The 19,020-nt window shown below is 54.8% G+C and overlaps 1 protein-coding gene across 4 annotated transcripts in view; it reads left to right on the top strand.

The window, feature by feature from the left end:
* Window positions 1-18,026: 18,026 nt before the first annotated feature.
* IFT38 (intraflagellar transport 38) overlaps window positions 18,027-19,020 on the top strand; it is a 69,179-nt gene continuing 68,185 nt past the window's right edge. For all 4 annotated transcript variants that reach the window (XM_086473174.1, XM_086473176.1, XM_086473173.1 and 1 more), the window contains exons 1-2: window positions 18,027-18,048; window positions 18,387-18,498. In XM_086473174.1, coding sequence (XP_086329300.1) covers window positions 18,027-18,048; window positions 18,387-18,498 — 134 coding nt within the window. The remainder of the gene's footprint in view (window positions 18,049-18,386; window positions 18,499-19,020) is intronic.

Genomic DNA, 19,020 nt, shown 5'->3' with positions numbered 1-19,020 from the left:
GGGGACAACCCCGGGGGAAGCCAAGGAGCCCTCGTTGGGGGCTCCCCTGGCACCCGCCGTGCATCCCCCCCGCCCCACTGCCGGCCAGCCGGGAGGGGACCCCCCCAAATCCACTGCATCCCCTAAACCCGCTGCACCCCATCACCTCCCGGCCCCACTCCTGCTCGCAGAGAGCAGCTCCGCAGACCCCCCGCCCCGCACAGCCCAGCCGGGAGGCTCCGGAGGGAGAAGCAGCCCGGACCCCCCCCCCCGCGGGGCTCCCCGGCCAGCCCCGGCCCGCCCCCCCCCCCCCCCCCCCCCAATCGCTCCAGGCTGGACGGCCCCAGCCCGGGACCCCCTTCCGCCGCGGACACCCCCCGCTCTGTGCCCACCCGTGCTCACGGATTCTCCTCGCTCCCTGTCCCGTATGTCCGTCCCCTCCCCGGGGGTCCCCGGCCGGTCCCGCGGGGGTCCCGCTCCGCCGCCCCCCCCCCCGCGCCCGCCTACCCTGCGCGGCGGTGGCTCCGCAGCCCCGGGGTTACCGGTAGCCCCGGTGTTTTACCGGCAGCCCCGGGGTTATCGGCAGCCCCGGCTCCGCGACTCGAGCGCGGCGGCGAGCGAGCGGCGTCTGCAGCGGGGCCGCCCCCCGGCAGCTCCGTGCTCCGGCGAGGGGCGGGGGGGGGATTTGGGGGCGGCACCGCCTCCCGGGGCTCGGGCCACCCCGACGGGCCCCGGGGGGGGGAGGGGGGTCCCGGGCGCCGCCGCTGCTGCCGCCCCAGCCGAGCTCCGGCACGGCCCCCCCGGAGCCCCCCGCTGAATCACCCGGGGGTGGGGGGCCGGGTCCAGCCCCGCCGGGTTGTATCGCACGGGGACGGGTCACAGGGATGGGAACATGGGGCCAGACCCCCACGGTCTCCCCCAGAGGACACCCCCTCCCCCAATGTAGCGCCAGGGAGAGTCGCGGGGGTCCTTCCCCTCCCAGGCTTGTCCCAAGGCTGTCCCCTGGGCTGGGGGCTGGGGGGGGGAGGGGGCTGGCAGGGTGGCAGCCCCTCGCTTTGCAGAACCCTGCAGGGGCCACCCTCCGCTGGGGACAAGGAGCAGATGGCCCTGGTGAAAATGCTGGATCCAGTACAGGGACACAGGTCCCGTCCTCCGGCCCCATCAGCAGGGAAGCCACGAGAGCCAGGACAAGGCATGGGGCACAGCGTGGGGCAAGCCCCATGGCCCACGACACATCACATCATGTCACGTCATGCTGCCTCCCTGGCTGTCCCACGTCCTCGCAGGGCTCACATCCAGCCTGACAAGGGGCAGGTGAAGGTGGTTTTCCTATCAGTGGAGCTGGCCCAGGAAGTTTAATGGGTGGCTGAGCCCCCCTCAAAGCCACTGGGGACCCCCTGAAGCCCAGCAGTGGAGCCCCTCCAGACTCCTACCTCCCTTCCAGGCGCCCACAGCTGCCAAGAGGCCGGTAACGGCCCTGCCCCACAGCGGAATCCTGGGTTTGTACCCTAAAACTGCCATTGCCTGAATGCATCAGAAAATGTATTTATCTTGCAAAAACACAATGTTTGCCCAAAAACTGTTCTGGTGGGCTCAGAGCAATACAGCAATTCAGACAGATGAGGAGTCGCGTCTGTCGCTCTAACGAGGTGAGTGTTGTCTGGTCGTTCCAAGTGAAAAACAACCCATTAGTGGAGCAGCCTGTGGTAATTTTGCTGTTTTGGGGGAAGCCGAGCCCTTGCGTGCCTTCCTCAGCACAGGCTGACACCGGGCTCTTTCTGGGGCCTCTCTACCTCATACACTTGCTTATAAGCAGATTATAGTGCTTTTGTGAGCCTGCTGGAAAGCTAAAAATAATGCCCTTAAGATTTAAAGAGTGGAGTTTTGGCCAGAGGTGCCCACTCCAAGACTCCTTGATGCTGGAGGGTCCCTGGGTGTGGGTCCATCTGCAGGGCCACAGAGCCCCATTAGGGAAGGGGAGGTGGCAGCGGGACGGTGTTTGAGGGCGAGTTGGCCCCTTGCGTCCCTCCGAGCATCGCGGCGGTGTCAAGGCTCCAGCCTCCTGCACGGGGAGTGGGTTCTTCCACCCCTGTGGCTCTTCCCACCTGGGAAGCTGAGCTGGAGAGCGGCCCCGAGCCCCTGCGGTTCTTCACCCATCCTTGGGCACTCTCCCAGGTGCCCCAGAGAGGTGAGGGTGTCTACACCCCATCCGGACACCAGTGTGCTCTCAGCAGCACTGGTTCATACTGGGAAGCAGGTGCTGGGGTGACACTGTGCTGTGACGGGCTGCACGTCCCCTGCAAACCTGCCATGGGGCTCAGCACTGGCTGTCCTCCTGCCCTCCAGCATGGCGGTGCCGGGAGCCAAAGCTCAGCCACTGACCCACTGCTGCACCACGGAGGGTCCTCACGGCCGGCAGCAGGGTGAGGGGCAGGCACCGGGAAGCTGCCCAGTCAGTGCTGGCAGGGAATGCACCTCTCGGGCGTTTCAAAGTGGACTGGGAGGAGGAATCCATTTTCTGGCAGGATTCGAGCAGCCGCTGCGTGAGGACAGCGTGGAACCTGCGAGCGCCGGGAGCCCGTCCTCCCGCAGGAGCTCACCCGTCTCGCCAGGCAGGTGGTGGCTGTGGCCTCAACTTGGCTGTGACACAGCCCAGACCTGTTCTGCTGCTCCCAGGGTGACACCCCCAGCTGAGCCCTCACCTCCCCTGCGCCCAGGCTGGCAGAGCCATTCAGTGGGGGTGCTGCCGCACTTGCTGGGGAGCCCCTGGGGTGCTGGGGACACCTCCAGTGTCCTCCCAGGGCAGGCAGGGCTCATGCTGGGAGGGCCGTGAGCCACAAACAAGGGACTCACAGGCTGTGCAGGTGCAGACCCTCGTGCTCCCCCTCTTTCAGGGCCAGCCATCCCCAGCTCCCATGTTCCCCAAGGCTGTATCCATCCGTACCCAGGCAGAAGGCAACCTCCTCCCACCAAAACTCACCGGGAGCCTGGGACAGCAGCCAAGGGAGTGAGAAGTTGGGCTGGGAGGGAGTGGTTTGGAGGCAGGGGTGGGCGCTGGAGAGATATCCAGGGTGGCAATGTTTCCATCATCAGCTATTGATATGGTTCCTGTAGGGTGAGGCCACAACCTGCTGAGACCCAGCACAAGGCTGGTGTGACCCCAAGGCTGGTGTGACCCTGGCAAGCTACAGAAACACCCGGGCAGAAGGTAGCACAGCCTTGGGTCACCACCACCAGCTCCTGGCGAGGGAACTGTTAAGTCCTAATGAAAAGCCCTAGGCACCATGTATTAACCCTTTGCAGGATGTTTCCAGGTGGACCAAATGCATTGGGGTGACCGTTTGGGGCCTCGAGGAAGGGCAGGCTGGTGGGCAGGGGGGACAAGAGCCCCATCCAGGTGACAGGGATGAGGAGATGCTAGCAGAGCTAGCAGGAGGGCAGGAGGATGTTTGTGCATGGCACTGAAGATGGACAGTCGGTGAGGTCTGGCTGAAAAGCAACTTTGCTGGAAGACTTTGAATCTCCCGCAGCACCTGTGGAAATGAAGAGGGATGAGGACCCCAGCCCTGCCTGATCCCACCCATACCAGCTGGCCGGGGCTGCCCCTTGCAAATAGTGGCACTTAAACTTTGCTTTTTTGCTGTGATTTTTTTTTTTTCTTTCCCCCCATTACTGTCGGCAGCAGAGTGTGACTCACCGGAGCTCGGCGGCTCATTTCACAGCCTGAGCTCCAGATGGTCTCCCCAGGCTCGCCCTGTCCCGGGTAGCTGCCGTCTCACTGCCACTTGCAGCCTGGCCCCCCTTCCCCTGGCTGCTTGTTGCTCCAGATAAAGAACAGATAAATGCTCCACTCTCTCCTCCACCTCTCCTCCTACCCGTTCCCCCCAGGCAGGCAGCGGGCATCGCTCACCGGGCTGCGGCTGGCCATGCCCTGGCTTTGCCCCTCTCGCCACGGGCTGATGTTGCCACGTGGTGGCTTTAGTGTGGCTGGGGAAAGTGGGGAGGCAGCACCCCAGCTGCTGTGCACTGGCTTCTGCAAATGGGTGTGGAGCCATGCTCAGAGGGTCAGAAAGCTCCTGTACAAGGTCTCCTGGGGGGACAAGGAGTCCTGTCTCCAGGGGGAATCGTGTGAGCGGCTCCTCCGCTGCTCCCATATGTCACCCTGCCATGGGGCCGGAGCTGGTGCCAGCTCTCCCAGGGTCGCATCCTGTCCCATGCAGCCATAACATGGTCCTGGCGCACCCATGGAGGGTGCCTCCAGCCATGCCCCCCTCCCCAGACCTGGGCACCCTATGGCTTTGCCCTGCTGCCCCGCAGACCTCCCTTGCGTGAACCCATCTAATGCCAGTGGACTCATCCTGCAGCGATGCTGAATTTGGAGTCAGCCCAGGGCTCCAGCATGCAGGTGTGTGAGCCAGAGCTGCAAATCCCCAGAGAAGGACCACAAACCTCCCAGCATCATCGCCCAGCATGGTCCTCACCAGCCCCATAGGGCTCTGCAGGGTCGGCAGGGACCATGCCGAAGCAGAGGGCCCATCTGGAGGGGATTTGCTCGCTGGTCCTTCAAATGGGGACGTGAGGAACAAGCCGTTCCTCTCCATATTGATGTGTGCCAGGCAGGGTCTCCATAGTGACTGCAGCACCTGGGGCTTAGCTGGGGCCAGATCCTGACCCATGGGGTGCTACAGAGCCAGTGGTAGGCACGGAGAGGGTGGCTGGGACAGTATCCAGGTCCAAGTATTGCTGGGGTGGACGTGGTGCTGGAGCCCCGTGCTTCATCTCCCTGGGCTGAGCTGCTGGCCCCCAGGAGAGCCGTGTCCCCCGCTGTCCCTGCCCAAGGACAAACCCCTGCTGCTGCCCAGTGCCTGGGGGAGGCGCACGGGCATTCCTCACTGGCAGTTTTGCAGTCGGACCATGTGCACCCGCACCCTCCTCTTGGCTGCGATCCCGGTGGCCCATCGGCGCGTGATGGCAGTTTTAACACCTCAATCTGTGCTTGGCCAGGCTCCAGCAGCTCTGCGAGAGACACAGCTGCGTGGAACACCTCCCTGATGCCTCATGCAAGGGGTGAGACCCTGGGAGACCACCACCAACCCGCTATCCAACAGCTGCCATCCTGCTGGGGCGGGTTTTGGGATGCTGGCTGTGCTGCACGGTGGTCACCAAGGAGACACAGTTGATGAATTTATGTTAAAGGCAGGGTTTGATGTCAGAGATGGGCAAATTGCCCCTGAACAGTCTCATGCATTGAAGGTGTTGGCACCTCTTAGGCAACCTGGGAGCTGCATGCTCAGGAAGAAGAGAGCATCCTCCAGCCTCCTCCATCAGCATCACCACTGGCTAGATGCTGAACCAGACAACGGCATGGGGCTAAGCCCCTTTCTCCAAGGGCTGTTGCCAGGTTTACCAGCAGAAACCCATCCTGAAAGCAGGTTTCATTTCATCTAGCCATTATCGGCTGGGAAATTCAGACGTGCGTATTATTGTAGCCTTTGCTAATCATTTTGCTTCCCATACAGAAGTAATTCGCAGAACAGAAATGCTAATCAACACATCCTAACTTGCAATTATTCAGTGAACTTCTCAGAAAAGCCTGCCAGACTGTTACCAGGTAGAGAAATTCATCAGCATGCGAATGCCCGCGAAGCCACGTGAGGAGGGACATTACTCATTGCAGCTGATCAATTCTGCCCTGCTGGCTGCTGGACTTGGGTGGCTGCTGCCAGCTCAGGTGCACCAAAGGCTTTTGCAGATAATAAAACACAAAAGAATTTTTAATATCAGCGGGCGGTGCTATTAAAGAGAGTCGCAGAAGTGCAGCCCGACGAGACGCGGAGGCAGACCCCCGTGAGCGTGGAGCTGCTTGCACTGAGGTTCGCTCTTTTCGGAAGCTGCTGCCTGCACCCGAGCAAAAGCTGCTTCTTGCTTGAACCTCTGGGTTGCAGGAGAGATGTGGCCCCGAGCTTTGCCCAGCCACAGAGCGCTTCCTCTTCCTGCAGGGCAGCGCTTTGGGGTGGGTCTGACCCCTGATGCAGAGCAACAGCTGCTTTTCCTTCTGGGAGACATCGTGTCACTCCAGCGAGGGCATCACCATGGGGTTGGACCATCGCACCGGGAGATTTGCTGCTTTGGGGCTTATTCCTGCAAAGACCATGAGAAATGTAAAGTTTAACGCTATATTATATGCTCGAGCATTTGCCTGATGGCTGCAGTCTTTGTCACAACATGATTATAAAGAGATTGATAATATGTCAACCTGTTCATTGCCAGAAATCAGTCAAATGTTGCCGCCATCCCACCCATTTAGGACCAGTTAGGGGGGTTTGTAGAGAATCGGCTGCTTGGACATTTATTCCTGATAGATGCTGGTTTCAAGAGATACCAGGGGACAAACGGCTTTGGAGGGACGGGGAGAGATGCTCTTTTGAGTAGAGAAGGAAGAAGATTGCAAGTCACATCCTAAGAGATGCCTCGGAGGGTGCCCCAACCCAGCACCTTGAAGGGCTCATAGAGGGCATGGAGCTCTGAGCTGGGCATTTTGCACAGCGGTTCCACCCCATTTCCACACCCTCGGGCAGCGACAGCCTGGGGATCCCACTCCATCCACACTGGTTTGCAGCAAAGGTCACTTCCAAGCTGGTGCTTCAGCACTGCATTGCCACATGCTCATGATAAATGACTATTCCCAGCTTATAAAGGCATTATTGAATTTGGCACTTACTCAGAGAAACCCTCGGCAGATGCCGTCCTTCTAGAGAGCCCCCGGGACGTGCAGGCTGCCGGGTCTGTATTCAAAGCTGACCAAGACTCTAGTTTCTGCTGTGCTTCTTGCCTTATTCAAGCAGGAAGGCTTAAACGATAAGATCAAGAACTTCTCTGGAAATCATCTATATTCACACCCTGCTCCGGAGCCGGACTCTTTGTACCCATCCTTTGCTGAAGGGCATGGATTGCCTTCTTCCATATGTAAAGCCTTGGCAGGCAGCACAGCATCCATATTCCATGTCAGGGTCGCTATACCCCCGGCATCAGGAATTCAAGGAGCAGCAGATAAGGGGCTGCATCTTTTATTTCCTTCCTGCCTATGAGGAGCCTGGTTGCAATTTCTTCTGTCACCACCTATTTAAGCAGAATTATGCCAGATCTATCACTTTCCTGTCTTCTCTCTCTGGCTGGACCGGCGGTGTAGCCACATCCAGGGGAAGCAGCATCTCCTTTTCACCCGCCGATGTGGAAATAAGGGCGGTTGACACCCCTGTGTGGGTGTGATGGACGAGGGGCTGGGGCTGGAGTTGTGCGTCGCACCCAGCTGCATTTACAGCCCCGGGGTGGAAATACAGATGACTTTCCAAAGGTGCAACATAGCCCTGAAGATGACTCTGGAAAAATCCCTTTGGGAAAAAAAAATAAATCCCTTTGTCCCCTGCTTTGTGCAACGGGCAGCATTTTTGTCATCCTCGGGGCGTAGGCATGGCCTCCTGCTGCACACCCTGTGGAGAGGGTACGGCTGCTTGCCAGAAACAAAGGGGACACGAGCACGTTTCCAGGCTGGCAGTGCCAGGAATAAAAGATTAAATGGTGGCTGCTGCAGGTGGGGGCTGCTGGGGCTGCTGCGGCTGTGTCCCACCAGCTAAACCCCGCTCTGCCCCCGGCGGGGCAGCTACAGGTGGGTTTGGAGTAGGACTGGCCATAGACTTGTGTTCGTCAGGGCACCATCATCTGGATTTTTGTGATTTCCTTTTTCGAGTTCCTGTTTATAAAGGCCAGCTCCAGCCCTTAAACAGGCAGGCGGTGACGTCAGGTACCTGCACTGCGGGGCAGGGGTGCTCGCTGCAGGAATTCCTGCCTCTACAGGGATATCAGTAATAAATGGATGACACCAGTAACATACCAGCAGTTCTTTGAGAAATACGTGGTTGAAAGCACTCTACAAATACTGTGTCTGTGTGTTTTTCTCCCAAACATCTTAGCACTCACATTTTTTATACTCCCAAGTGATGTTATTTCACCTTTTCACCCAAGATGGGATGAAAATTGGCAATTTCTGGCATTTCCCAACAGGGAGAAATACCAGTTCTGGGCAGATGCTGCCCCCCCGTGAGACACCTTTCCCCCTCAGTTGTTAGAGCCAGGCGCACCTGGGAACATGTGGACATGGCCCCATCCCATCCTACCTCCCAGATGTCCCCCGGGAGCCCCTTGGCTACAGAGAAGCCAGCGCCCGTGATGCGTTTTGCAGACCAGTGGCCACCACGGTACCTGTGACAGACGAGGGCTTGTGGAGATGGAGGAGGATGAAGCTGCGCTCCTCGCAGGAGTGGCTCTGGCAGAGACTGTCCCCTGCAGGCACCCCTGGTCCTGGGCATAGCATTGACCTGTGTCTTCAACCTCCATCCCTACTGACCCCACTCCAGCTGCAACCACTGCTGAACATGATGAAGCTGAACTGTCATGAAGCTGGGTAGGGGCTGGACTAACCCCAGGTGTAATCTCTTGAGGGCATCTTCAGCAGAGCCTCCCACCACTACTTAGGTGCTCCCCAGGGGTAAGGCAGTGCTTTGCTGGATCAGGGCAGGAGACAGGATGAGGTAGGTGGCTCTCCAAACAGTTCAGTGGGAAGCTAGGCAGCCTGAATCTCTCCTTTGCTACCTGCCAAAACATGTTTCTGTTGCTCTGAGGAATAAGCGGTTCAGTCCTGCCCGTGATGGCACATGGACTGCTGCTGCCTGGCTCCCCCCTGCCTGGTGGCATCTCTGAAGCCCCCCTGTGCAAGCAGAGGAGCAAAGGTGGGCATGCTGCACGGGCTGCTATGGCAGGGTAACCTGTGTGTGCCCCTAAAGCAGCACTGGCCCTTGGCTGTTTTGAGGACAGAGGTGTTTTCTGTAGCTTTGACATCCTATTTTGGAAAGCAGAGACAAATAACTAGGGGCTTAAGAAGCTGCCTTGTCTTGCCATGTGTTCTGGGTCCTTCCCAGCCTTCCAGCTGTCCTGAATGTTGGATGTTTGCCACTTCATGGCACTGTGTGACGGAAGAAAACATATTTTTACCCAGGTCTGTAATCCATGTAACTCTGTTACGCTCAGCAAAGTGTTCAAGTCGCCTGGACCTGTGGGGTGAGGCGTGCTCTGCATTTCCTCCTTGCCAGCAGATCTGAAAGGGCTTCAGAAAACTAATGCAAAGCTGCCAACCCAGTTGTGATATGTAAGATAGCTTACAGCTGGGGAAACAGAAGCACCGAGCCTGCAGGCACTGTGCTGTGTCATGGGGCAGGTCACTCCAGGTGAGGCTGATGGACCCTGGGAGCCCAGGGACTGGCTGAGATGTCGGGATGCATCTCCTCCAGCATCCTGACCAAAGGCCACAGGTTCAGGTGGCTGCAGCCTGCTGGGCACAGCCCTGTATCACTGCACACTTGGCTGTTTAACTTCAGCTTGCTGGGAAACGTTCCCTCCTTCCTTGCTTTGGGGAAAATAAAGTAAGAAAGTGACTTCCTGGCTTCTTAGCAGTTCCTTGTGTGTGTTACTGCATGAGCTTCCCAATTAGTAGGTGGAGCGGGCAGACCTCAGGCTGGGCTGCACCCTGGGGTTAGCGGAGCGGCTGCTGTCTGCTATGCTTCTCTTTTCTCCCTGTTTACAGGGAGGGAGATGGCTCTGCTCAAATGCAGCCTGCCTTTGAGGCTCCAACGTGAAGAGCTTGGCACACGCTGTTGTTCTGGGCTCTTTCTGGCACTGGACTTCTGTGTATGTACAAAATCTTTGTAAAAATGTGTGTGCATGTCTAAAGGTATTGATAGATGCTGTGAGCTGGGCTGAAAATGGCCCCTTGGATTTTTGTGTTACCCGGGGCTGCTTGTGTGCCAATTTCCCTCTGACAACAGAAGGACCAATTAACGGGTACAAATGTCGAGGCTGCATTGGCCCCTGCTTATTACTCCTTCCCTGCTCGCTCCCATTTCTGCTGTTGCAAGAAAGCTCTCCAGGAGCGGCAGTAGGGACTCCACACATTCTGCCTTGGCAATTTCTGCCTTCGAGGAGCTTTGCTTCCCCATAAAAGAAGATTTGTGGCTCTCAGATACTGGCTGGGCTCCTTTCTGCTGGGCAGCACCAGGGGCTTGTGCGACTTGCTCCGAGGGCGCTGCGTGCAGCAGAGACCCCATGTGTAGTAATGGGGTATTAGCCCCACTTACTGATGAGGTGCAGGCAGGCATGACCTCGGACTCCTGCTCTGCAGCTTTCCTACCCTGGAGGCCATCCTCCTGTGATTCCATAGACTTTGGACTAGTTTTGAGGGGTATTCACTTCTCTTGTAGTTAATGAAACCTGAAGCTGGGTCCTGGGTTCACTGGCAACTTGATGTATTTTCTGGACTTCCAGTAGAAAGAGATTTCTGGATGTACATGTCACCTCTGCTCCCAGAGACACACACATCCTCATCATGAGGTTTCTTCTCATGTGAGCAGAGCTTTTCCAACAGCTTAATGGCTGACAGAGGCACCCAGCCTGCAGAGAAAACAATCTATTTCTTGGCCAGGGAGCCAGAGATCCTCATTACCTAACTGAAGGGGGGTTAATAATTCCCCAAATCCCCCAATATCTGCAGTGCAATAGCTTTTGCTTCAACAGCAGAGAGGTTATGAGGTCTCCCTACATCTGCCCATACGCTCCAGACAGAGCCAAGTGACGCAGTTGCAGCGCAGACAGCTGCTGGGAGCGATGCTGAATTCATCGGAGAGGGATAGCTTCCTCTAGGCTCAATTTCACAGTTCAGTGTGTTTTTGCAATAGAAGAAGGTGGATACAAGGAAGGGTTTTTTCCAGATGAGGCATGTCCCTGCTATTGCTCGTCTTCTCCCTGCGATCGAGCCTGGCTTGGTCTGGCTGCACTTCCCACCGGGCGATGAAGCTGGGTGCTGGGATCCCTTCAGCTTTGCTGAGAGCAGAGAACCAGGGTCCCGTGGGAGGACTGGGCAGCACCAGCCCCTCCCTGGGCACGGTCACCCACCTGTCGGCGGGTAGTGGGGTTACTCAGGTTGCAAAATCTTCTGCCAGCCCAGCTGTGCCCAGTGCCAACCCAGTGATCTCTGCTGCGCCCCACCCCCTGCCTGAAGACCCTCCATCGCTTCCACTCCGAACGCTGCCTTGTCACAAACTTTTTCAGATGTATTGAATGTAAACCAGGAGCCCTCCCCTTTTCACAGAGCAGTACTTAATTCTGATGCTGAGATCACGGGTTTGTGCCAGCACAGGGACATAAAACTGCCTGACTGGCTTGGCCCAAAGTTCTATTTATCCCAGACCCCAACTCCCCCTGTAAGCCGGGACTCATGGAGAGGCTGTTTCAGCTGATGATGGTTGCTTCACCCTTGTGCTGTGCAGGGCTTGTACTCCCCACCTGCAAAAGCAGCGTTTTGCTCGGTGATCCTCATCAAAAAAGGGCAAATTAGGTAACGGGTGATAGCGTCCTTCCAAGTCTACTTTGACTCTTTCTCCCTGTCACCTTGGCTGGTTGTTCTCTGTGCCCTTCCCTCCAGGCAGGTCAAGAGCCAAAATGTTGGTGTTGCAGAAAAACACACCAAAACTTTTCATGAAAAAACAATGATTTTTAGATCCCTTTACCTTGTAGTGAAGATCATCTGGGCCTTCAGCTTCCAGGGACACAGGGAGTGACCTGTTGTCCCTAAATCAAGATGTGCTGTGCCATCTTGAATTGAACACCTAGAAATTAAGCAGGTTCTGGGAAGCCAGCATTTAGTGCTGACTTTAGGGAGGCCAAATGGCAATTCTGCTTTGGAGGGAGCTAACGGAGAGCGGAAATATAATCTGGTTTTACACTGCATAGAAATGAGAACCCAGTCTCTCCTCTCCTGATCTGGCAGGCAAAGCCTGAGAGAGATCTGGAAATCTACTTGCTTGGGGGGGGTTTCATCCTAAGTAGCTTTTCTTGCTTATCTGCTGAGTGATCAAACGGAGGCTGCTGATTTATTACCCCTTCTGCTTGATACATGGGCTGCTGCTTATCCTGGGTACCGCACCCTGTTCTCAGAGCTCTTCTCTAATGCCAGCACATTAACAAGGAGGGAGCTGCTCTGCAATGTAATTACAGGGAACGTGACATTCCTGAATACGTTCCTTCCCCACAGGCACAAAGGCTCCAGATTTCTTGGGGTTCCTCAGCACAAATAGCACTTCACCTTCTACCAGCGCTCCCCAGCCATTTCCCCTCTTCCCGGTAGTGGTTATCTGCCCTTCCTCGTTTCTGGAGTGATGAGGTTAGTGTTAAATAAAGTGGGAAGGAAGAAGTCTGCTCATGAAATTCTCTTCCATGCCAACACCAAGGAGTGTGTAAGCTGAGCCTGCCCTCAGCAGCAAACAGAAACCTCGGATTGTGTGGATGGCAGCAGTAAATGTTGCAGTCCAGGGCTGGAAACAGCCTTTAGATGAAAATTAATCTGTCCCAGCCGGGTGATGAGGGAGGCTCTGATTAGAAGAGTAAAAATTGATATCCAACTTGCAAGTAAAAGCAGAGAGTGGATGCAAAAACTTGATTGTGAAGTGTCTGTGTGACACTTCAATATACCAGCCAAATGAAAACCTCATCATTTCCTACACTGCCTCTTTATTTTTTTTGCACCAGTCCCTCTCTGAGCGAATTACTCTGGCAGATTCCCTTCCCAGTCTCTCAAGCTATATAAAGGGTCTATTTGTAAAGCTAATACCTGTTAGATAAATGCTGTGGGAGGTTAGCCTGGGAAACAACCCAGCAGAAACAGGTTTATTTTCTCCACTTTCAAGAGGATCGCATTACCTTTGGTTTTGGGTTCCCCCCCCTGCTGTGTGTGAAAGGTGACTTGGAGTATATTGAGGGTGTACAGCGACTTCACACAAAGGTCTCCTGGGATGTAAAAGAAGCTTGAGGCCTTTTTTACTCCTTTTTCCCAGCAGGGAGGGCACAGATGAGTGTTTTCTTATTTTGTACTTAAGGAATCTGAAGAATGCCTGATCAACTCCATTTTTTTATTCCTGATATAAAAAACATTAAAGAAATTGGAGTAAAAATGTCTTGCTTTCTCACTTGATTGTATTTGCAGCAGCACATTATGTCCTAGACCTGCCAAGAGCTGCAGTCCTGCCATCCCTGGGACCGAGGGCTGAATTTGCAGTTCAAGACTAACCAGGTAAGACAACATCAGAAAAAGAGCAGGAAAAATCCTGAAGCTCTTTTTCTGTGCTTTGCAGGTCATTTTACAGAAGGGCACTGGGAAGTGAGGAAACTTGGGTGCTGCTGGAGGGAGGGTTGACCATGTTGGTAGCCCGTGTCTGCTGGCACGGTGTTCCCTGGCCCCAGGGCAGTGCTGCTGGGGGGGCTGTGCTCAGGCTGCCAGGACCTTGTTTCAGCTTGAAAATGCTCTTTTTGATTTTAGATGTAGATTTCTAGACAGATACCAGGGTGCAATTTTGAATGGAACAGTGGTATAGGCTGTTCAAGCACCCCAGCAGGAACTGGTGTGCAGCCTGACCCGGGTGAGCTGGGCAGCCTCGTGTCGGTGACACTGGCTTGGGGACGAAAAGCCTGGTTATCTGCCCTGTTGTGAGGTCCTGTTAGAAACCGGGTGATTCGACATCTTTGAGGGCAGAAACCCACGGGAAACCAGGTGGTGGGACAGGGAAGAACAGCAGTTTGCTCGTGAAGTGACCACGGCAGAGCCATTGCGGGAGGCGCGCGGCAGAAGCCGGGGCACAGATGAGTGTCCTAGTGTGCGACGTGGGTGCAGTTTTCCTCCCGCTCCTGTGGTTCAGCCTGACCCTGGGAAGGTGTTTGTGGCCACAGCGGGGATGCCGCTGCCTGCCCTCGCGCTCCCTCTTCCCAAACTCCCTGCCAGCACAGCTTGCCCCGCCACTAAGCGCAGTTTCTTTCTGAAATTTAAGGCATGAAAAAAAAAATCTCCTTCCCAATTAATGGGCAGAGGCACCACAGCTGCTCCTTGGGGCTTTCTATGACAGAAGTCCTTTCTTCATAACTGGCCTGTGGCACTCGTCTGCCTGCCACATCCCCAAGCACGGACCCTTGGCAAGCGTGATCCAGCTCAGCCTGACCCCACGTAACTGTTTGCCCCTTGGGAATAGCATGAAACAACAACTCTTCATGAAGCATAATTCCTTGCTACTGGAAGAAACAAAAATATTTTAGGCCAATCTGCCAGGTACTGTAACATAAGGATGTGAGAGTTTGACTTAAACGCATGCGATAGCAACTTTTAACACCAAGCTCTGCCAAAAAAAAAGCAACTTGGGAAAGAATAGTAGACCACTAAAAAATAAAAAATATATATATATTGCCAAACAGCCCCCCCGCCCCCATCTGCAGGAAGATGGCAACAAGAGTTCAGATGGCTGAAAGGACTGACACAGGGAAAGATTAATAGAGCTGATGGATATTGGGGGGTGGGGGGTGGTGGTGGTGTCCTGAAGGGATGGGGTCATGTGCAGCCCGAGATGGGGAGCAGCTGCTGAAGGGTAGAACCAGTCCTGCTGAGATGAGGAGAAATGAAAAAACACTGGCTGACAGCCAGGAGACTCTGATGGCAAGATCGATTATGCTGTTTTAGAGGTGAAGAGTGTTTGGTGAGTGCAACAGGAAAAGGGGTCTCAACTGGCAAAATCATTAGATTTACTTTGCTGATCCTAAAATGGCAATAACGAGGTGAAGCAGCAGCAAACATACGTGGAGGTTGCATGTTTGAGCTGCACACATGGAGGCAGGGATTCTGTACGGGCAGATGTGGCCAAATTGTTGTTTATCCCCTCGAAGAGAGAAGAGATTTTCTTGCAGGCAGAGGAGGCTGGTGGGGTGCTACAAGGCCTGGCCATCCTTGCAGTGAGATAGCTTCTCCTTCCCTGTCTTTCCCATATCTCTTTGACTGCAGAGCTTTTCTCCCGCCTTGGGCTGGACACTGAGGCTCTCCCAGTGCACCGTGAGGCTGTGCACAGCGACACCGGGCACTGTTCTTGCCAAACTGGGAGTTGACACAGAGACATCAGGGTGTCCGATGGGATATTGGAATGATGGACTATTTAAACGTACACTGTGCTAAGCACACCTGCAGCAGCCAAAAGGGACCTGATAGCATGTAGCCTGGCTCAATGATGTTCAGCTGCCCAGGTTAATGTTTTTTTTGGTGAAATCTTTGATTAATGGATGATTCATGAGCCAAAGGATGACTTGACTTCAGCGGTGTGTTTGGGGATAGGTGGGAGCAAGAGAGAGGGGCTAAAAGGGGTTGGCAGAGTCCTGAAATCAGAATGGAGCAGTAAATAGGATGAGATGATGCGAACAGCCTGGGGTGTGGAAGAGTTTGCCTGGCCCCACTCGCAGCATGCACAGCGCTTGTCAGCCCTGTAGCGATTTGGGGAACCCCAAAACCCACATGTGCAGTGTACGGAACAGGCAGAGGAAGATATTTTTGCCACGAGGTGCTGAATAACAGCAATTGCTCATGATCTCTTCTGCCATCCCCAACTGCACTTCAGAGCAAAGCCGTTCACTGCAGGGGCTGCTGACTCCTTATCACCAGTGGTTCAGGCTGCAAGGTGGGGTCGCCACCTTCCGAGTGGCAGTCCGTGCTGGTGGACACTTGCACACCACTTGGCGGTGTTTACCACGCCTGGCTGGGTTCCTCCTACACCTCTACCAGGTCCCCAGCAGCAACTGTGTCTTCCTACAGCCCTAAAGAAGTGAACTTTCATCTAAATGAAATCAGGGTTTGGATGGAGACCAGGCACTGCAGATGTGCAGTGAAGATGTTACCATCTGTACTCGGAAGCCTGCAATGTCATCTGACAGCTCACCCATTGCCACAGAAACCTGCGTCAAAATTTTAGATTTTCTTTCCAACAAAATTTCCAGGTTTTGTAGTGATGAAGGGGGAGAAAAAACATTGCTCAAAAGTGTGAACTGGGTTGTGGAATAGGGAGCTGTTTCCATGGGGGTTAGTTCGTGTGTCTGGGGAGTAAGTAGGCATGCGCAGCATTTTTTCATTTGGGTGTGGATTTCTAGAAATGGGAAGGCAGAAGGGAGAAAGAAAGGCTCAGCCCTTACGGATGTGGTGTGAGCTCCTGCCTTGGTTATGTGACTGCAGTTTGCTCCTCTTTCGGCCCCTATTTAGTTCAAAGCTACATCCACTCCATCTCCAGCAACATGTTTGTGCTGTTAATATTAATAAAGAAATATGAATGATATTTATATAAAGTGAAGAGTTGAGGTAAACAGTGCACCAATAATTTATTTTATTTATTTTACAGCTTTGACTTTCCCCCACATATTTCATCCCGCCTGCCTTTTGCCTGACAGTCAGCGTAACACAGCAGTAGAGCATACAAACATTTCCTTCTTTCTCCAGTCCCCTGCCCAAGTAACTGGATGGCTGGTGCACTCTTGAACTAGTGAATTATTTCAGGTTCGCTATCTCATGGCTTTCTGGCATAAGAAACCCAGCCTCTAATCATGTCTTCTATTCTCTAATGTAACTTTGTCATTTCAATATTTATTCCTTCTAGGATTTATTGCTATTTCCTTGCTTTTAATTACTTTTTCAGCCATGTGGATGGGGTATTGCTCAATATAGAGCCCATGTGTGCATGTCTTCTATATGCTTGGGCAGCTAGAGCTGGAAAACTGCGGACCGCTCTGCAAAATGTCCTGAAATGTCCATAGATCAGCCTGACATCTAGATTATTTTCAGCTCATTCCACCCCGCGATATTGATGACCCTGTCAGTAAGATCTGCAGACGTGCCGTCCGGTGTTTCTGCAGAGTCTCGTGGTCAGAGCTCCTGTTCCTTTAGGACATCTGAAGGCACCAAGTGTTAGCGGAGAAGCTGTCATACTGTTCTTACTTGATGCATCAACATGAACGCTGCTGTTGGTTATGTCTGCAGGGGCAAACTCAGGACACCAAGAGCCTTTAAGAAGTTTGTTATGAAACTGCTGACAGGATCAGTCAGTGTCAGTTGTGGACAGGAGCTGAGAGGTTGCAAGAAGCCATGTTGGTTGGCCCGGGAGCAGTTTCCCAAGGGCAACTCTGGGGATGGACAATGAATGCACAGGGGCCTGGCCCTGCCACCAGGCAGCCATGTGCAGTCTGGGCTGTGCCAGAGAACTCTGGTGCATTTCAGCGAGTGCCCCACATACTGCGGTCACTGTCTGCGTGGCTGTGGCACCCTGGATGCCCACCAGAAATGTGTGACTGTGGCGAGGAAAGTGTTCCCACCTGCCTTCCTGCTGGTCCTCACCCTCTGCTCCCCCTTGAGCTCGGCCCTGTGATGCTCCAGCACCCGCACAGAGCTGTGTGCCGCGCTCCTGTCCTCGGAGAGATCCAAGTCCTCGTCCGCGGAGCAGGTGGGAGTGGATGCACTGACTCCAACAGCACCAAGAGAGGGGGACGCAGCCCCCCAGGATGCGGCAGCGATGGGTTTGTGCCCACTCAGGCGAGGGGAGGCCATGGGTTTTCATACCCCGGGTGCCTGTTGTGCCGTCCTGTGGGGGAGCACGGCCTTCTCAATCCACAGCAGCCACGGTTTAACATGGCACCGGTGCTACAGGGGCTTCTCTGAGAAGAACTGGTGATGGCTATCAGCCCTCCCTCCCTGCTCCGTAACAACACACCTAAGGCAGGCTCATCCCGGCTGGCTGTCGCCCCAGGCAAAGCGCTGGCGGGGGGGTGGTGTGTCACAGCAGGGAGCTGTGGTTGTCCCAGGTTCGGCCCGGGCAGCGGCGCCAGCCTGCACCTCGGCGGGCAGCCATCTCGCCAGCGGGCTCCACCGCCCTGCAGAGCAACGGGGAGGCCCGGCGCCCCGCGGAGCCGCTCACTTTCGGCCGGTGAGAGGGTGTCCCGGGCAGAGCCAGGGCCTGCCCCGCCGCCGTGGCCCTTCGCTTTCCGCGGGAGTTTGGCCCGGGCGCTGCGCCGTAGGGGAGTCGCCATGGAGACGGGCGGCGCGGCCTAGCGCGGCGGCGGCGGCAGGCGGAGACCGGCGGTCCCCGGGATCCCCGGCGATGTCGTTCCGCGACCTCAGGAGTGAGGAGCCTCGCTGAGGGGCGCGGGGACGGGACGGGACGGGAAGGGACGCAGCAGCCCCCGGTCTCGGCCCCCCGGGCCGCCGCGGCTCGCTGGGGCCTGCGGAGCGGCCCCGGCCCCGTTGGGTGCCGAGCGGTGTGTTTTCACTCAGGCGTGTTTTCTGTTGAAATGGTATTATTTTTTTTAAATTAATCCGTTCAGGAATTTTTATGACAGTACTTTGAACAGGGCACATCTAACGGTAAATGAACAGCATGCTGTGGGGACCGTAGTTCTTGGTAGTGTCCGTGCTGGGTATGTGAATATGGTATGTATCCCTGCTCTTGCTTGTTTTTCAGATTTTACTGAGATGATGAGGGCGCTGGGGTATCCCCGACTCATCTCTATGGAGAATTTCCATAGCCCAAACTTCAGGCTTGTTTCAGAAGTGCTTCTCTGGCTAGTGAAAAGGTGGGTGACAGGCTGACAAATGTTGGGACTGATGCCGGGATGCGATAGGTGTGCTTGGAGCTGATGTTTTGGTGTGAAACTGTGAGAAGTTCAAAAAGGAACATAATGATATTTAGTCATTCTTTGAGATCTGCTCTTCTAAATATCAGGTAGAAAATGTGGTAGTTAAGTTTGCAGGATTTTAGTTTAATTATACAACAACAAAAAAAAAGTGTTTTAGTAGTTGAAGTAGAAAATAGATGACTCAGTCCTTGCAGAGATTGCATCCTGAAAGTGGACATACTTATTCGAAAGTAGCCATATCTGTTTCATGTACTCCAGAAACTCCATTACCATCCTGCCAATATCTGAGCTTGTACCCCAAGCAGGGTGATATATAGTGAGAACTATATGACAGTTAGTTCTTGCCTCATTGCTACCATTGTTATTGGTTCCATGAGGTATTGTCTAGCATCTGTGCCATGATTAAAAAAAATAAAATGATGCAGTACTAACCTGCTACTATCCAGTTGTAATTTACAC

Source organism: Leptosomus discolor, chromosome 14 (genome assembly GCF_034619465.1).
Source record: "Leptosomus discolor isolate bLepDis1 chromosome 14, bLepDis1.hap2, whole genome shotgun sequence".
In the NCBI taxonomy this organism is placed as follows: domain Eukaryota; kingdom Metazoa; phylum Chordata; class Aves; order Leptosomiformes; family Leptosomidae; genus Leptosomus; species Leptosomus discolor.
Note: the sequence above shows the minus strand (reverse complement) of the source record. Positions and strands in the feature narration are given on the sequence as shown.